The 20,132-nt window shown below is 40.4% G+C and overlaps 1 protein-coding gene across 5 annotated transcripts in view; it reads left to right on the top strand.

The window, feature by feature from the left end:
- Positions 1–20,132, top strand: part of DIP2C (disco interacting protein 2 homolog C) — a 376,691-nt gene that overhangs the window by 195,998 nt on the left and 160,561 nt on the right. For 4 of the 5 annotated variants that reach the window (XM_059662882.1, XM_059662881.1, XM_059662883.1 and 1 more), the window contains one exon: positions 3,435–3,545. In XM_059662882.1, the coding sequence (XP_059518865.1) occupies positions 3,435–3,545 (111 nt within the window). Of the gene's footprint in view, positions 1–3,434; positions 3,546–3,686; positions 3,708–20,132 lie in introns of those variants that run through there. The other variant, XM_059662884.1, reaches the window with a different exon arrangement.

Raw genomic sequence — 20,132 nt, 5'->3', positions numbered from 1 at the left:
TTGTTAGAACGTATCTTCAGCCACCTCAGATTTCATTCACAATGAAGTCAGATAAAAATTAATGATTGAAATATCCACACTAATACTAAAATATCCACACTAATAATAAAAGAAACTAATTAGTTTCTTTTAATGTCTTATTGCTAGTGACCTGTTAAAGCTATTTTTGTTTTGTCAAATTTATTTGCTATTAAAACTTGTGTTTTTAAGCCCTGTATTTCAGCCCATGAAAATAAATGTTGACAGTGTTTGTTGAGTATTAGCTTCCTGAGGACAGACGTGTAGGGTCCATGTGCAGGTGAGCACTAACCTACCAGTTTGCACAGCTGGGACGAGTGTGTGAGTGTTAGGACTATACACATCTCAGAGGAAGTTCACGACCACGTGGGGACCCAGAAGGGGTCAAGGTTGAAAGTAGTTCTAGGAAGCATGTTTGAATGAACTAGGCAGGTAACAGTTCTGAGAATGAAAGCGAAAAATTAAGTGTATCTATGAATCCACTGTGTAACCTGGACCACTTCAAACTGCCCATTTAGCTGTTCTTTCCAGAACTCTACTAAGATGTCAGTAAACTGGTAAAGTGTAAAGCCACCGGACAGGGGAAGGGAAAAAACAGTGACACGTTTCTGTGATTTGTAAGGTGCCTCCCTAAGCTGGGGGGTGGGGCTGAGGCAGAAGACCGAGGTGATGAAACCTCAGGTTGGGGGGAGGCATGGCATCCCGGAAGCAGGTGATCCAGGCCCTCCCCACTTTCCAGAGAGGTTCGTCCTCTGGAGAAATGGACTAAGACCTCTAGATTCAGGGACACCAAGCGATACTGACCCCAGAGGCGCTAAATGAGAGTGCGCATGCTGGAGGGAGAGAAGGGCTCCAGCCGTGGATGACGTGTGCTCCCGTGTTTGGTCACAAGACGGGAGACCAGAAGTCTCATCTTCGGGCAAATGGAACAGACCAGATAAAAGAATCTACTGGGAACAGATTTGGTGATGCTGCGACAAAAGGAAGTAAGCACTGCTCGCAGCTCCTGTAATGGGAATAAAGAAGACATTGCAAAAGTTGGCAGGAGAAGAGAGAATATGGTATAATGATGGCCACGGTGGTGTGCCACATTGTTTAAAATGGACAATTGAGTAAGATTATAAATCCATATTTATAAGTGTGAATGTAAATGCAAGTAATTATTTTTCATCATAAGACTTAATAGCACTCTTTGATTTCTGTGCATCTACTTGATAAAAATACAAAGTAATTTTTTAAAAGGCGAATTTTAAAAGACCCTTTGTAGATAATAACTGGAAGAGTTTTGGTGGCTGTAAATGCAGTCATTAAGAACTGTTCATTAATGTGCTTGCTAGATGAAAAGTTTACAGCGTAGGTATCTTTTTCACAATTCTAATCTAGTAACCTGTTTATGTGGGACCCATAAACATGCCATAAAAGTTGAGGTGCAGCTCTGGCCAGATGGCCCAGTTGGTCGTGGGTTTGATTCCTGATCAGGCACATAGGTTGCGGTCACCCTCATTGGGGTGTGTATTGGAGGCAACTGATTGATGTTTCTCTCTCACATTGACATGTTTCTCTCTCTCTCTCTCTCTCTCTCTCTCTCTCTCTCTCTCTCTTCCTCTCTCTCTCCTTCTCTCTCTCTCTCTCTCTCTCTCTCTCTCTCTCTCTCTCTCTCCCTCTCTCTCTCTCTCTCCCTCCCCCTCTTTTCCTCCTTCCAGCCCTCCCTTCTTCCCTTTCTTTCTCTGTAAAATCAATAAAAAATGTCTCAGGTGAGCATAAAAAAACTGAGGTGCAGAAATCACCCTAAGAGAAATATTAAATCCCAGGAACAGATAGCGCCCCTGGAGCCATTACAGAAAACCAGGGACTAAACTCTGTTTCGTTAAATTACTGTTTCTCGTTTACTTTCTATCAAGTATTACGGTCCTTTTCTGAAGAAGTGGTAATTAACGTTTAATGGTCAGTGCTCGGAATTTCTTCATTTCTGAACTGTAATGATTCATCTTTCCCGTACTTAACGTTTATCTAGATTGTGCCTTTACCACTCTAGTTCTGAAATGTAATAGGTATGATGATTGCCAGATTTAGGTCAGCATTGGACCAATACCCATTGAATCATTTTTATCTGACCATGCTAACATTTTTGCTAATTCATCAAAGCCATAGTGAAATATAATTTGTTCAATCGTTTAGCTTCAGATGGGGCAAGATTCCAGAGAGTTAGAAATTTGGAATGAACAAAGATGAAAGCTTATTCTCAATTGTAGTTATCTGAATTATATTGTTAAAGTATCCTATAAGATTTATTTTAACACTAGATTGCCCAAGGAAGTCATTTTGACTGCTTTTTAATTTCAATTAGAAAAACAATTATGTATATAAGGACACAATGTCTTAGAATTTTGTGACTTTTTGTACAACATATAAATGCGTTTATTAATAATTGTAGTTACCTCCCCCCTCCTTCATTTCCGGTATATATATATATATATATATATATATATATATATATATATATATATTATACCTATATTGCCCAAAAGCAGTCATTTTGACTGCTTGGGGAAATTTTAAATAATCAAATGACTCTTATTATTGAATTGAGTAAATTTCTTATATGACCAGTTCGGCTCTGTATTGAAATAACAGTTTTCATTTTTTTTCGATTACCGTCACATGATAACATACAAGTACATGATAAATTGTCGATACTTGATAAGTTGCAGTTGCTCAATAAGCTAAACTAGTACTTGTTATTCAAATCTTTATGCAGTGATACTTGTTCTAATAAGTTGTTTATTTTATTTCTTTTGCGCCCTAAATTCATGAAAGAAATGTCGAATAGAAGTGAGTTATTGGAAAAGCTAAGGAACATAAGTGAAGAGTGCTCCGATATTATTCTTTCACAATGCAGTCATTTTGACTGCTTTTGGGCAATATAGGTATATACTAAGTTTCAGTCTTTCTAGTGTTAAAGTTATCTTTAATGATAAATGTAATTTTTAATTTTCTCAAATATTTTCTTACCACTTTCTATATGTTTATTATAAAAAGAAGATCATTACTTGAGTCTGTGCTTTGGACTCCATTCCTTTTTTTTTTTTTTAATACAAACCCTAAAGATTGCAGATGTTGCTTGTGGCTTAGTTTGCATTTCCCCCCCCGTGACATATTAGACGTCAGTGATGTGCGGGAGCCTGCGCTGTTTCTAAAGGCCGTCGTGTTGGGCGTGCGTCTTGCCCTGCCCTGGATGCTTCTCCCTTTCCTGGTCATCGTCCGTGACATCCCGGCCCCCATGCCCACTCCCATGCCCACTCCCATGTGAGCTCTAGGTCGGCTGTGGGGATGCAGTGAGTCAGGGCTGTACTCTACCAAACTAGCTCCAGCTGCCAAGGAAAGCCTCACCTCACTCTGCTATTTCCTTCACCCAGGGGTGGATCAAGCTTTGCCGCCAGAGCGCCGGGCTCCCGTTACTCCTTCCTCCTCCTCTCGCTATCACCGCCGAAGGTCCTCAGGGTCAAGAGATGAGCGCTATCGGTCAGGTAAGGCACCAGTGCGGCGTGAGGTCGGCAGCAGCCGTGTGGAGATGAGGCAGAAGTATGTGTCTTTGCATGTTCTTGTGATTGGTGGTGGCCCACAGGTGACTGCATCCTTCCTCATACACAGATATTCTCTCCAGGGGACAAGTTAACATCCAGTAAACGGTAATGATTTTCGCATTTTAAAAGGTAGTGTTTGATAGAATTTGATAAAAATAGTAACTTCTCATGAACCAAAGTTTATTTTTTTAGGTTGCACAGTTCAATTTGGTTTTAATTTGTGTGTGTGTGTTTTAATATATTTTATTGATTTTTTACAGAGAGGAAGGGAGAGGGACAGAGAGTTAGAAACATCGATGAGAGAGAAACATCGATCAGCTGCCTCCTGCACGCCCCCTATTAGGGATGAGCCTGCAACCCAGGTACATGCCATTGACCGGTATCGAACCTGGGACCCTTCAGTCTGCAGGCCGATGCTCTGTCCACTGAGCCAAACCGGTCAGGGCAGTTTTAATTTTTATAATGTTGGTTGCTAGTTTTTTTTCTCTTTTAACCTCAATTTTTCAAGTGCAATTTTCAAAAAAGAAACAAATCCTTAAATTTTTGTATGTCCTCTATTGCTGCCTTTGTGTTTTGTGGTGCTGTCTACAAGAGTGCTGTCTTGGTAATTCCATTTCATTGTAATCATCACCTGAGCTTCGCTGGCTTGAATTGATTTCATTCATTTAGCATCAGAAAATTTACGATTAATATTTTAATTACTTTTGAAACATCCCCCCCCCCCCCAACATCTAGATTAAAGTTGCTTTTACCCTCTTCCCTAACTATAATTTTTAAAAGGAAATTCCTGGTAAGTGTTGTTGCTGGACACCACCAGTTCAGGGCACCTGTGCGCTGCTGAAGATACTGGTCCGAATGATAACATGTGTCTGTCGCTTTCTATTTGGCAAGGCAGCTTCACAAACATCATCTTGCTTAGTTTTTATAACAAACAGGTGCAGTGCTGATTACTGTTCCATGTTACAGAAGGGGAAGCCGAGGCTATGGCAGATGTGGTGGCTCCACCAGTTCATACCAGGGTTGGGTGGGTCCATGTTTCTTGAATCTTTCTGTTAATGGGGGCTTGTAAGATAAACCACCACCGTTTCCTCTAAGGAGCTGTCCGAGTGACTTCCTGGATGAAGGGGTAAGACAGATTTCATGGCGTCAGGAGTAGTCATCTGCACAAACGAAGAATGGACTGAGAAACGCGGAAATGCCAAGCGCAGCCTTGCTGCTGCTCCCCCTGCCTTCTCAGCCCCTTTTGGGAGACCTTGATGCCTGGTCAATACCTGGGGATGGAATGAAGGCAGGAGTTTGTTCCCAAATCCACCCTCTGTTTTTCAGAGGTGTTTAACACCCAGCACACATCAAGAACCCATCTTAGCCATTCAGGACCTCAGAGGCCCCTTTCAGATAATTAGGAGAGTAGCGGCATGCACTCGTATGCCGTCAGCTCACTGTGAAATGTTTCCATTACCTCCTTTTTCTTGATACTGCTGCTAGTATTTTATACATGCACATACACACATAGACACATATGTAGACACATAGTCCTGCATACAGTAGACACACATGTAGATATACACATAGTCCTGCATACAGTAGCCACACCTGTAGACCACATATGATGACGTGTTTACAATCCTAAGTATCTTTAGTTCTCACAGAAACTAGTCCCGTGCTCTTATTTCCATTCTATAGATGAGAAAGTGGAAGTTTAGGCAGGAATGTGATTATTAATACTACTGCAGTGAGTAGCTCATCAAAAGAGGACACAAATCTAGCTTTGCCTTCCCTGTCAGATGATTCTTGCCACAAAGATTTTATCTCGTGTCCATTTCTAACCTTTAACTCTGTGTTCATTTTTATAATTTACATGGAAATTAAATCCCAACAAATCTATTTCCCAAGTCTGTTATCTGTCTTTCCTGATGGTGGGGGGTGGGAGGGGGTGGGGCTGATAGACCCCAATGCGTTTGGCAGATCCTCCTAGTTACTTAGAGGGTAGATAGGATAGGTGGTCAGATAGTAAAAGTCTGAGAGAGGTTAGCACAGCAGGGATGGTGATTCCTTAGCCTCAGGTACCTGTTAACTCACCTGTGCATGTTACCTTCCATCTTTGAGGATGGGAGAGGGGTTGTGGGAGAGCAGCGCACTGGGGGAGGATGGAGGCTACTGAGGAGAATTGAGGGCAACTTCAGGAGTTATTTTTACTCATCGGTAGAAACATGGCCAGCATAGTCCTCTGCAAAGGAAATAGACCCATCTGGGTTCGGCCCACCTCAAGCCTTACTTTAAATTACTGTTAACTCCTCGCCCACATCACTGTGAGTGGGAGGAGCTGTGAACGAAAGCTGCAGCTTTAGCCAGCATTAGTCCTTTCCAGTTAGAGCTCCAGACTGGGATGTGAGCATTTGGTACTACCCCCCCTATCCTCTGGCCCACAGATTCTGACAGGCTCCTGACCTTGCAGCCTTGTTTCCTGTAGGCATCTCTCAAGGCATCTTTTCCCATAGCCTCTATATCAGCGGTTCTCCACCTGTGGGTCGCGACCCCTTTGGCGGCCGAACGACCCTTTCACAGGGGTCGCCTAAGACCATCCTGCATATCAGATATTTACATTACGATTCATAACAATAGCAACATTACAGTTATGAAGTAGCATCGAAAATAATTCTATTTTTGGGTCACAACATGAGGAACTGTATTTAAAGGGCCAGAAGGTTGAGAACCACTGCTCTAGATAGTTCTGATTTTCTCTCCCTTGGTTGCTCTTTCTGCCCAGTCATTGGGAATTTGGGGCTCCAGGCCTAAGGGCAAAGACTAGCTTAACCCCTCCAGTGGCCGGTGCGGTCCAGGGGCTCCATCTCAGCGCCCAGCACGCGAGGAGTGTGAGGAAGGGTCCTTCCTGCTCTGCTTGGTGCTAGAGAGCAACAGAGAAAAAGACACAGCCCCCCCTCCCTAGGAGTTCACCGCCTAAGGGGGAACCAGGCCAGTGACGGAAGGTTATAATGTGTAAAGGGTGAACGTTCCTGTGCAGTGTGGTCTCTGCGGGGGCTGTTCCCCTCACGGGTAGCTCCTAAATGCACATCAGCTGGTGGCACGCCTGCTCAGCACCCCAGCAGCTCCCATTGCTCTCAGAGTTGGAACCGTGTCCCCACAATGACCCACCATGTGCGTGGCTTCCCTCCCATTTCTCCATGATCTTGTCTTTCACGTTACCCCTGCTCTGCAGCCTCACTGGCGTCCTGGGTGGTTTTGAGCACACGGACGCCTGACTGCTGTAGGGCTACTACACCGTCTGTTCTCCTGCCCCGAATGTTCTTCCCTCATATATACGCACTGTTGGTTTCCTTCCTTCATTAGGTCTCTGCTCAGGTGCTACTGCTTTTTTGAGGCATTCTCTGACCACCCAAATAAAATGGTAAAACAGCATAGCACCCCACACACGATCCCTGTGCTTCCCCATTCTGGTTCATCTGTATCCATTGCTGCCATCACCCGAACACTCTATTGGTCAACCACCTATCGGTCCGCCTCCCTGTCTATCAAACATCTCTGTTAATAATCTGTCATCCATCTATCATCTACCTACTTACCTATACCAGTCATTTGTATACTTGTATTCATCATCTACCTACTTGTCTATCAATTAATTTTATTTCTCTGATCTATCAACCATCTACCTGCCTATCATAAGAATGTAAGATCTACAAAGACAAAAATTTTGTTTTGTTAATTCATGTATGCCAGTCACACAAAATGTTGCCTCAGTAATAGTTTCCGAAGGAAGGGAGATGAGGGACCATAGCACATTTGGGGGGAAAGTAAGAAATTACATACAGAGATTCCAGATTTTAAGGTATCTTGTGTACCATGCTTGGGAATTTGAACTTGATCCTGAAGATGGTGGGGTGCCACTTGAAGATTTTGGGCAAAGACATGACAGGAGCAGTCTCAGCGTTTGAACATGGCTTGGGTAGCACTGTGGAATATGGATTAGAAGTGGAGGAATGGCAAAGACCCTGAAAGCCTGATGTTAATGCATGTCTAGGAGATGAGTCAGTGCCGGTAAGATTTGAGATATGTTTAGAAGATAATAGCAATAGGGCCCTAAGGCTGAGTTAATGTAAGAGCGTGTGAGAGAGGGAACTAGGGGTGCCTCTAGGTATCCAGGTGATACACCTGCATAGATGATGGCCTCTGGGTCTGCCTGTAGAGAATTAAACCTTTCATTCATAGATCAGAGATAGTGGAATTTGCCACAGCTATTTACTTACAATGCAGTTGTAGAGAATACCTTAAAAAATTGTGTAGACATTTCTTAAAGTGTCATGTAAGGCATGGAAAATGTTATTATATATATTTTATTTTAATTTAAAAAATTTTGAATGTTAACTGCTTAGTGCTTGTGAAATCTCAGCTGGGGATCTCATTTTCTGTAATCAACACCAAGCTCCCCCCTCCACTATGTATCATGGCAACCACCCTAAAGAAAAGCTAAGGAGGACCCATGGAACATTATGCGGGCTCACTTGATAGTCTCACTTTCCATTTTATTCTCTTCTATCTCCTGTTGTTAAAATAATCTAGTCATGAGTGTTCTTATTTTAGACATTTCACTGACAAATTACTTTCTCTTACAGTATGTGCTCTTACATCATTTTAAAAATTGCAGTATGAAATCTTGGCTGAGTTGAGTCTATTGCCAGTGTACATGTTTCAGGACTTTCCAGTTTATTTCCGCCTGAGCCAGCATGGAAGATTTAAGACATTCAAAAGGAAGAGTTTTGTGGCCCTCAGGAGATTTTGCTCTTTGAATTTCTTTGACTACTTAACTTGCAGTAGCGTTCCTTTGGTTGCTTCAATGACCAAGTTGTATCAGCCAAGAAGTGATTCTATTATCTCTTAGGTAATTGACTTAATTAACAGTCAGTCTAGTCAACCGTATAGCCTTCAATTTAATCTCTCCTGGCAACATTTTTCCATTTCACTTCTAAACCCATGGACTTAAATCATGATGAACTCCTACTGGAATTCTTGATAAATAACTTCCTTTAGAAACTTAAATTTGATTTAGAAAGTGAATGAATGATGGACAGGTATCTATATATTAGGCACTTTCTTACTTTTACTTGATAAAGTCTAAATTAAAGCTTTAAAAATTCGAGGTATTTTTAAACATCCCTTTTCTCCCCCACCAAACACCCTAGAAAAGAAAACCTTGAGGTTTGTGTTGTGTCTCTATTCCAACCAAGACCAACTATGATAAGGAAGAAAATGAAAACTAAAATATAGCAAGAATAAAAGTGATTCTTTTGTCCTTTTATGAACTAAGAAATGAACCGCACCTCATATTTTATGTGCGCACAAGGTCAAGGCAGCTGCCTCTCAGTGGTCAGCCACCCTGACCCATCCTCACACTCATTCCTGGGAGAATTTCATGGAGCCCTGTCTTAGGCTAAGACAGCAAACTGAGTGGTTCCAAGGATCCACTACCCGTTAAGAATGTCTGTGAGGTCAAACTATTCAGAATAACACGAACACACTGTTTGCCTTTTTTACTCTCATTTTTTTCATGAATGCACACTGGATTTTTCCAGAGGCTGCATAACATATGGTGATGTTATGATTCTAACAGATAGTGGAATCTGTGATTGTGAAGTCCTGTGTTTTAAAAGTTTTAAAGTTTACTTTCTAATACAGTAAATATGCAAATAGAAATCCCACAAGCAAATGCTTTTAAGGGCTTTTGGCATTAAAAGTTTAAAGTGTTCTTTGAGTCAAAGAGTTTGAGAACCATTGCCGTGAGGCTTATAAAAATGTAATTTATTCTTTAAAAATTGAGAGATAATACGAACTAGAAACTTCTACATCTGAATCCACCCCAAGACTGGTTTTATGCTGCCATCAGTTTAAAGTCTGATTCATGACAATGCTCAGTTTCTGTGTCCTCATATTCACTCATTGAACAAATGTGCAAATAACTTTGTGTACTGAGTCCTCCGCTATGCACTATGGGTAAGAGTGTGATATAAAAAAACATTGTGTTTGCTTTTAAAGAGCTTATTTATCCTATAGTAATTTCTTCCTTAATGCTATAGTTTCATTTTCTAGATTGAAGTTTTTCTTTCTCCAGTCAACTTGAACTTACTGATTTTAATGTAGCTCCTAACTCTGTAACCTGTGTTCTCTCTGACCAACTCAGTTTTCATAAATTTATTTATTCTAGTGTAAATTAGGAAATAACACTTTCTTACATTAGAATAAGAGAGAAGGATGCACTAAATCAGACCACACACTCAACTAAAGATTCACTGTGAAGGATAGACTCCTAACTAGAGCTACACTGTTTAACATGATGGCCAAATCCACATGGAACTTTTCAAAATTTAAACTAATTAAAGTTAGATAAAATTTAAGGTTTGTTTCTTTTGCTTCACTAACCACTTTTTTTTTCTCTTTTGGCAAGTGGCTACTAGTCTGGGCAGTGCAGATATGGAAATCACCAGCAAAACAGAAAGCTCTCCTTCACAGTGCTGTTCGAGGGCCAGGGTTGTGTAAGAGTAGGTAGGGGTGATGGCAGGGGATGCACTTAAAATCAAAAGACCTGTTTGTTCAGAACTAGTAAAACAAACTAAATCTTGATATCTGCATCTAGTCATTTAAACAGAAACGGCACAGTCAGATTTGCGTTTTAGAAATGTCAGTGTAGCAGGAATATATAGGATAGATTGGTTGGGCTGGGATGCATTCCTGGCTGAAATCAGGGACATGTTAAAGAGGCTGTTGTATTTTATTTTTATTTTTATTGATTTTTAGAGAGGAAGGGAGAGGGAGAGAAACATCAATGTGAGAGAGAAGCGTTGATCAGCTGCTTCCTGCATGCTCTGTCCCCCTCCCCACAAGGGATTGTGCCCACAACCCGGGCATGTGCCCTGACTGGGAATTGAACCAGCAATATTTCAGTGCACAGGACGAAGCCCAACCAACTGAGACACACTGGCCAGGGTGAGCCTGTTGTATTTTAGGTGAAAAAATTTATCAAAATTTGTGTGATGCACTAAAATGGTACTTAGAAAGAAGTTGATAGGTTAAAATGTTTATATTAAGTAAGCAGAGATCCTGGACATTGAAAAAATAAGGATTTAACTTAGAAAGGTGGAAAAGGAAAATCAATAAATCCATAGAAAGAAGAAAAAAATTAATAGAATAAAAATGGAGTAGAGGATACAGACTTGTTTTCTATTCCAGCATGTAGTGGAAGCATAGAAGTCATCACACCCATCCTCATCACAAGAGAAACTCTTAACAAATGGGAAATCAACAACCTTTCTTAGATGTATCAAAGAACTGAGGTCATTGGGCAAACTACCACCCCAAAATTGGGGATAGGTAATGTAAGCAGAGGTAGAATCTCTAAGAAAAAAATCTAAAGGCAGTGCTAGAAATCAAAAACATCATGACAGAAATGAAGAATGGCTCATCAATAGACAGAAGGTGGATAGGTCAGATACTCAGATCTACATAAAGAATACTTGGAGATTAAACAATATACTTTAAAGAACATATGAATTAAAAAGTCAAAGAGAAAAATTTAAAATATCTTAAAAAGGAAAAAATACAAGTTATCAAAATTTGTGAGATGCAGCAAAAGCAATGCTTAGAGGCAAATGTATAGCATCAAATGCATATATTGGAAAAAAAGAAAGATCTAAAAATTTATAATCAAAGCTTAAACCTTACAAAACTAGGAAAATAAGAAGAAATTGAATCCAAAGAAGAAGTAGAAGTTGGAGGAGAACGAAAGAAATTGAAAATGTGAAATCAATAGAAAAAATGTGGAAGAAACCAAAAGCTAGTTCTTTGAAAAGGTCAGTATAATTGATAAACTTCTAACCAGGTTAAGTAAGAAAACAGTAGAGATGACACAAACTACTAATATCAGAAACTAAAAGCAACAATTACTACTGGTTTCTTAGACCATAACAGGATAATAAAGGAATATTGCAAATAACTGTATGCCCACAAATTTGATAACCTAGATGAACTGGACCTCATTCCTTGAAAGACACGATCGACCAAAACACACAAGAAGAAATAGACAATCTAAATAGGCCTATGTCTATTTAAACACATACACAAAATCAATAAATAATAAGTTTCCAGAACAACATACCAGGCCCAGATGGGTTCACTTGCAAATTCTATCAAAAAGCTAAGTAAGACATTATACCCATTCTTTATGTATTTTTCCTATAGATAATCTAAAACCAAAACTAGACAAAGACATTACAATAAGGGAAAACTACAGACTAGTATCTCTCATGAACGTAGATATAAAATTCCTCAACAAAATATTAGTAAATCACATCCAATACTGTATAGAAATAATTATATATTACTACCAAGTGGGATTTATTCTAAGTATGCAAGGCTGGTTTCACATTTAAATATTAATATAATCTATGACATCAACAAACTAAAAAGAAAAACCAAGTGACCCCTATCAATATAAAGCAAAAAACAACAACAAAAACAAAACAGAACAAAAACCCCAAAAACATTTGACAAAATCTAACATCCATTGTGGTAAAAATCTCTCAGAAAATTAGGAATAAAAGGGAAATTTCTCAATTTGATAAAGAGTATCTACAAAAAACCTACTGTTAACATTATAGTTACTAGTAAGAAACTAAATTATTTCCCACTAAGATCAGGAACATGGCAAGAATGTTACTACTATTCAGCATTATACTGGAAGTCCTAGCTAATGCATTAGGACAAAAAGAGAAAAGGAAAAAAGGTATATAGATTGGGAAGGAAGAAATAAAATAGTCTTTATTCACAGATAACATGATTGTCTTTGTAGAAAATCCCAAAGAATTAAGAAAAAAATCTGAAACTAATAAGCAGTTATGGCAAGATTGCAAGATATAAAGTTAATATATGAAAACCATTTACTTTCTTACGTACCAGTAACAAACAATTGGAACTTGAAATTAAAAACAATTGGAACTTGAAATTAAAAACACGATGTCATTTCATTTCACTCATATCAAAGAATGAAATACTAAAGTAGAGCTCTTAAAAATATGCAAGGCCTATATGAGAAAACTATAAAAATAATGAAAGAAATTATAGTTATAAATAAATGGAGAAAAATTCCGTATGCGTGGATAGGAAGACTCAATATTGTCAAGATGTCAGTTCTTCCCAATGTGATCTATAGATTCAATGCAATCTCAACCAAAATCCCAGCAAGTTATTTTGTAAATATCAACAAACTAATTCCAAAGTTCATATGGAAAGGTAAAAGGCCCAAAATAGGCAACACAGTATAGAACAACAAAATTGGAAGACTGACACTACTCAACTTGAAGACTTACTAAAAACTAGAAGTAGACAGGACAGTGAGGTATTGGGGAAATAATAGATTAATGGATCATTGGATCATATTAGCCCAGAAATGGACCCACACAAATATAGTCAACTGATACTTGACAAAGAAACAAAGCAATTCAATGGAGAAATGATAATCTTTTCAATACATAGCACTGGAACAACTGGATATCCACGTGTTAAACAATGATTCTGGCCCTAGCCGGTTTGGCTCAGTGGATAGAGTATTGGCCTGCAGACTGACAGGTCCCAAGTTTGATTCCAGTCAAGGGCATGTACCTCAGTTGCAGGCGAGAGGCAACCAATAGATGTGCCTTACTTACATCGATGTTTCTCTCTCTCTCTCTCTCTCTCTCTCTCTCTCTCTCTCTCTCTCTCTCTCCCACCCTCCCTTCTACTCTCTCTAAAAAATCCATGGAAAAATATCCCGGAGTGAGGATTAACAAAAAACAAACAACAAATCTAGAGCAGATCTTACAGCTTTCATGGAAGTGAACTCATAGTGGATTGTAGACCTAAATGTAAAACAAATGTATTGTTTTGTAAGCATTTTAGAAGATAATATAGGAGAATATCTAGGTGAACTTGGGTTTGGTGATGACTTGATAATACAACACCAAAAGCACCATCCATTAAAGAAAAAATTGGCAAGTTGGACTTCATTAAAATTAGAAACTTCTGTTCTATAAAAGACACAGTAAAGAGAATGGAAAGACAAACCATAGGTTGGGAGAACAATCTGCAAAACTCTTTTTTTATTAAGGACTGGTATCCAAGATATACCAAGAACTCTCAAACTTCAGAGTGAGGAAACAAGCAATCCATTAAGAAGTGAGCAGAAGGCCTGAACAGATAACTCCCCAGAAAAGACCACAAGTGGCAAGTAAGCACAGGAGAGATGCTCCACATCATATGTCATAGGGAGCTGCAGATTAGAACTACAGTGAGATACCGCTGTCAGAATGGCGGAGATCCAGAACACGAATACCACGTGTTTGCAGGGACAGCAACGTAGGGAGGCAGTTTAGTGGTTTCTTATAAAATTAAACATACTCTAAAGTACTTGAGGGCCCACTCTGTGGAGTATATGATTGTCTGGCCTCTATGCTATATGCCTGAAACTAGTACAGAATAATTTTAATGTAAACTATAATTGAAAAATTAAAGTCTGGTTGGTGTTGCTCAGTGGTTGTCAACACATGAACCAGAAGGTCACGGTCCGATTCCCAATTAGGGCACATGCCTGGGTTGGGAGCTCCATCCCCACTATGGGGCATACAGGAGGCAACCACTCAATGACTCTCTCTCCCTTCCTCTCTCTTAAATCAATTAAAAAAATTTTACACTAAATGTGGAAAGCAGTATAAGATAATAATAAGAGCAGGCATTTAGGACTCACTGTTTACCTTCAAGGGCATTTACTGTTTGCACTGCTGATTTTGGTGTAAAATCCCATTTCTTCGATAGAGGGAGCTAGTTTCTTAGAAAGCAATATTTTCTCTTAAAGTTTCTTCTTGTGTATTCAGCAGCATTGTTTAAAACATATTGTATGTTCAATAAACATACAATGTATGAATGGCAAACAAAACAAAACCCAAAACTAGACATACTCTTATGGAAGGATCCAGCAGCTGCACTCCTTGGTAAGGGGTTGGAAATATATACTTATATCTAAAAATGTTCACTCAAATGTTTATAGCAGCTTTGCCCATAATTGCTAGAATTTTGAAGCAACTAAGATATCCTTCAAGGTGGATGGATAAATAAACTGTGGTTCATTTAGACAATGGAATATTGTTCAGTTATAAAAAGAAATGAAAACACATAGAAGATCCTAAAATACATATTACTCAATGAAAGCAGCCAGTCTGAAAAGGCTACATATTGTATCATTTCAATTCTATAATATTCTGGAAAAGGTAAAACTGGGGAGACAGTGAGAAGATTGGTGGTTGCCAAGTGCTCAGAGGAAAGGTGGAGCCCAGAAGATTTTTAGGGTAGTGAGGGAAGCCCAGGTCCTGGGTGCCAGAGGGAAGCCAGTGTCGGCTGCGGGGGCGAGACGGGGGGAGGAGGAAGGCCTACTCTTGCACGAATTTTGTGCATCGGGCCTCTAGTAAATAAATAAATAATAAATGAAAACAATAGTTAAAACAGATTTTCTCATAAAGAATATACCAGACTCAGAAGGTTTTATATGATCCTATAATCATGGATATAGGTCATTATATATTTGTCAAAACCATAGAATGTACAACACCAAGACTGACCCCTAATGTAAACTACAGGCTTTATTTAAGAATGTATTCATATTACCCCAATTAATCGTAACAGATGTCCCACACTAGTATAAGATGTTAATAATGGATGAAACTGTATGTGTGAAGGGTGGGATGGGGTATATGGAAACACGCTGTAGTTTCCACTCAATTTTTCTGTAAACCTAAAATTGCCCTAAAAAGTAAAGTCTATTACTATAAAAATGGAATAAAGGACAATGATCAAATGTAGAGTGTCAACAAAGATAAAAGTGATTCTTGGGAAATAGTAATAATATTGAAAAGCCTCCACTGAGAATACTGAAGCAAGAAGACAGAAATAAATGATCTAAGGGAATGGGACCTGGCCACAGATACAGCAGAGGGGAAGGAAGATTATCAGAATCCTATGAATAACCATATGACAGTAATTTGAAAACTTAAGTATATGAAGACATTTCTTATTTACAAACTTAAGAAATGGAAAATTTGAGTAATCCTATGGCCATTAAATAAATGGAAACAATAGCCCTAGCTGGTTTGGCTTAGTGGATAGAGCGTTGGCCTGTGGACTGAAGGGTTCCGGGTTTGATTCCTGTCAAGGACACATACCTGGGTTGCAGGCTCGGTCCCCACTAGAGGGCATGCAGGAGGCAGCCAATCAATGATTCCCTCTCATCATCGATGTTTCTACCTCTCTCTTCCTCTCCCTTCCTCTCTGAAATCAATAAAAACATATTTAAAAATAAATAGATGGAAACAATAGTTGAAACAAACTGTCTCATAAAGAATATACCAGACTCAGAAGGTTTTATATTTAAGTTATGCCAAACTTTCAAGAAATTAACCAGTCTGATTCTATATGAACAATTTCAGAGAATGGAAAGAAAAAAGGTAATCTTTCCAATTCATTCTAGGACAGAGGCCTGTGTCAGTAAAAGATAGGAAATATAGAGAAAGGAAAAGACACAGACATTATCTGCATAGGAACCCCCAAACAACCTACAGATTTATGAGAAATGAGGTTTTAGTATAATGGCTTGATGTAATCCGAACAAAATTAATAATATTTCTGTACACGAGCAACAAATGAAAATTATAAAATTTTACATCAAAGAAGTTCACACAAAAAATGGATTCGTTGTGGTAATGGACTGGGAATAATGCTATAGAGGTGTCAGCTCTCCTAAGGTACGTTCAGTTATAATAAAAACCCCCGATCTGGTTCTCTGGGAAACTGAAACAGATCGTAGAACTGATGTGAAAAAACAGAGGGCTGAGGATGGGCAAGATGCATTAAAGAGAAAGTGCCGACGTCAGATGTACCGCAGGTGAAATGGAAAGCATTAGAAAGAAGCAGACTGGCAGATGAATCTTTCATTTGTGTGAAATTCTAGAAAATGTGGAGCAGTAGCAACAGGTAACACACTGGTACTTAATATGACCTCCAAACACTCAGCAAAACCTGATGTTTGTTCTAAGTAGTCATAATCCTAACATCTACAAGCCATTATTCGTGTCACCATTATATTGCCATAACGTAAGCCAATGTTTATTGAGCATTTACTTTGCACAGGCATGTTCTAAATGCTTTTGATCTAATGTATGGAGTCTCTCTGTCCCAGTATTTAAGACTGTCCCACTACTTCATTTCATAGGTGAACAAAAACATTGGCCTTTGTTTTGTAATCAGCTTCTGGTGTCTTTTCTGTGTACTTAATTTATAGCTGTTATAAAATTTTATCCCTCGTATAGTTCATTAAGGACAAAGTTATGAGTTAAAAGTGTTCGTTAAACATGGGATGAGTTTATGGTGAAAAAGAAAGTAGAGATAATTTATGCCTAGAGCAGAGCCTGGCACAGAGGACATTGGGTACATATTCATTTACTGGTTGAATAGTGACATTATTCTTCCTTCATGGCAACAGCTCTAAAGGCCAGAGACCAAGCAGTGACCCTGAGAGAGGTGGCGTGTCTGTGCAGCTACCAGTGATGAGAGAGAGAGAGAGAGAGAGAGAGAGAGAGAGAGAGAGAGAGAGAGAGAGAGAGAGAGAGAGAGAGAGGAGGAAGAGGAGGAGGAGGAGGAGGAGGAGGAGGGGGAGAGAAAGGAGAGAGGAGGAGGAGGGAGTGAGGAGGAGGGGAAATAGGAGAAGTTATTAGAAAGTGGAAAATGTGTATGTGTGTCTAGAAGTTCATCCTTGGTGTCAGATGTCAGCTACATGTCACTTCTTGTTGAGGCCTCTCCTGATGGCCCTGCCCCAGACTTGCCCCTCAGTGTCCTCACAGGTCACAAACTCCTCATGTGTAATTCTCATCACATCCTATTATCTTGTTGGTTTTCTGGTCTATATCCCAAACAGAGGTCTGTGCACAGGGGGGACTGGGTAAGCAGTAGGTGCTCAGTGACCGAGTGCAGTTGTGACCAGAGCCCCTTTCCATGCACTGCCCCTCCCACACCCTGCGCACTCATGTCACTACACTTTTCCTGGAGATTGAGAGGTGGAGGGCATTGAACTAAAGCAGCAGAAGGTGAAAAATAAGCGACTGGCATGGCTCCTGATGCCCCACTGCTGATAAGAGACAGCGCTCCTGGGAAACGCACCTGCCTTCCCTTCCTTTTCTCTGTCCTCACTGTTTTACACGGCTCCCCACACCTCCGCTTCCGTGTGCATATTCTACCCAAAGAAGGAAAAACGGAGCAACCACGGGAGAGGCCCTGGTGGAAGGGAGCCTGGGTGGGGAGAGGGCACAGTGCAACCGTCAGGACGCAGGAAGCGGGTCCCCACCTCGCTCTTTGCAGTTTTGGTTCCTCCCACACCTGGCTTTCTTCTCTTCGTCTTCTCTGTCAGGCTTGTGGCGACACTGATGATGAGCAGCATCGTGGTAGGGTCCCACGGCACAGTACCTGGTGTTCAGGCTGCCACATTCCAGCTCTGCCCAGAGCCCCGTAGCACATGGACGCATTCAACCTTCTCAGCCACCCCAGGGGGCAGTTTCAGTGTTCCTTTTGGTGCACACAAGGAAACAGGCGCATATAGGTTAAGTGCTGTGTGTAAGGGCACCTGGAAGAACTGGGGCTTGAGCCCGGGCAGCCTGGCTCTAGAACCGTGGCCTTCACTGCTCTGCTGTGATGACACAGGTAAGCTTCCTCAGGAAAAAGCCTCTTTGATTGATCCGCTGTTGTTTTTGAAGTTGGACGACTGTCAGCATACATGTTATTAATGTATGATGTTGTGAGCTCTAGGAAATGGATTGTGGCTTTGGACATCAGAAGGGAAAAGCGAAGGGGCAGGCATCAATTTCTCTTAAATTTAAGCATGTAGTTCTACAAAGATACACACTTTCCCTGAGGAGCTAAAGGTGTTCTGATAATTTTTACTTCTATTTCCCACATATCCCATTGCTTGTTGTATTGCAGGATACTGGTTTCTTTCAGCATCCTGCCATACAACATGAATGAAAGAGCCACATATTTAAAGAAGCCAAAAGGAAAGTGGAGTTTTCTGTTCCGTATTTAAGAACTTATACCTGTGCAAGGAGCTTACGGAGACTTTTGGCACAGGAGCCCAAAACGAGGGTCTTGGGAAGAGAAGGACCGATGGCCCAGGGACTGTCCTTTGGGATTTATATTCAAGGTGCAGACCAGAGGCTGCGCGTGGGTGGCCTGGTCCATGCTCAGGGTCCTCAGCGTGAGCATCTGTCTTCCACGTACAGGGCCCATTCACAGGTTAAACTGTGCTGTGTCTTGTAGGAAGTGTCGCTCCCAGAACTCAGGCTATGGTGCGTGAGGACAAGGTGGAAACCACCAGCAATCTGATTCCTTCAGCACCAAACCCACTGTTTCAGAATAGCCCGAAGCCGCTGTCATTAATGAGTGCCTACTGGGGCAGGAAGCCAGAGCTTTGCTTGTATATTTTATATCATTCCCATAGTGACTGATTCTGTTCCCATTTTACAGGTGATCAAAGTGAGACTTAAATGGATTAAAGTATTTCTCCCGTGTCTTACAGTTAATAAATGGCAGAGCCAGGAATCTGATTCTAAGCCTCGACTCTTCAGTAATCTGCAGTCACCCCAGAACTACGGGAACATCTTATGTTTCTGTGTCCCTTGTAGCTTCCTGACAGAAAGACAATCTCTGCTCGCAGAACTAAATGGGTAGAAAAACTGCAAGTTTCTTTGAGGGAACAGTAGGTGGAGAAATTTTCAGAAGTCAAAGAGTAGGGACACATTCACCTTTCAGTACATTTTCAGCATTATTCATTTAGTTTTTAAAAATAAAATTAACACAAGCATTTTAATTATAAGGACCAAATCATGACTGGTTAAGAAATAAGGAGGAGCCAAAACCGGTTTGGCTCAGTGGATAGAGCGTCGGCCTGCGGACTGAGAGGTCCCAGGTTCGATTCCGGTCAAGGGCATGTACCTGGGTTGCGGGCACATCCCCAGTGGGAGATGTGCCGGAGGCAGCTGGTCGATGTTTCTCTCTCATCGATGTTTCTAGCTCTCTATCTCTCTCCCTTCCTCGCTGTAAAAAATCAATAAAATATATTAAAAAAAAAAAAGAAAGAAGGAGGAAAAGAGAATACTAAGTTTGAGGAAAAGAAGAAAAACCATATGTTAAGAGGATGCAAAACTTCTTAAAATTTTATTTAAGAAAGAGCGGGGCCCTAACCGGTTTGGCTCAGCGGATAGAGCGTCAGCCTGTGGACTCAAGGGTCTCAGGTTTGATTCCGGTCAAGGGCATGTACCTTGGTTGCGGGCACATCCCCAGTAGAGAGTGTGCAGGAGGCAGCTGATCGATGTTTCTCTCTCATCGATGTTTCTGGCTCTCTATCCCTCTCCCTTCCTCTCTGTAAAATATCAATAAAAAATATATTTTTTTAAAAAA

This window comes from Myotis daubentonii, chromosome 1, assembly GCF_963259705.1.
Source record: "Myotis daubentonii chromosome 1, mMyoDau2.1, whole genome shotgun sequence".
NCBI classification, from domain to species: domain Eukaryota; kingdom Metazoa; phylum Chordata; class Mammalia; order Chiroptera; family Vespertilionidae; genus Myotis; species Myotis daubentonii.
Note: the sequence above shows the minus strand (reverse complement) of the source record. Positions and strands in the feature narration are given on the sequence as shown.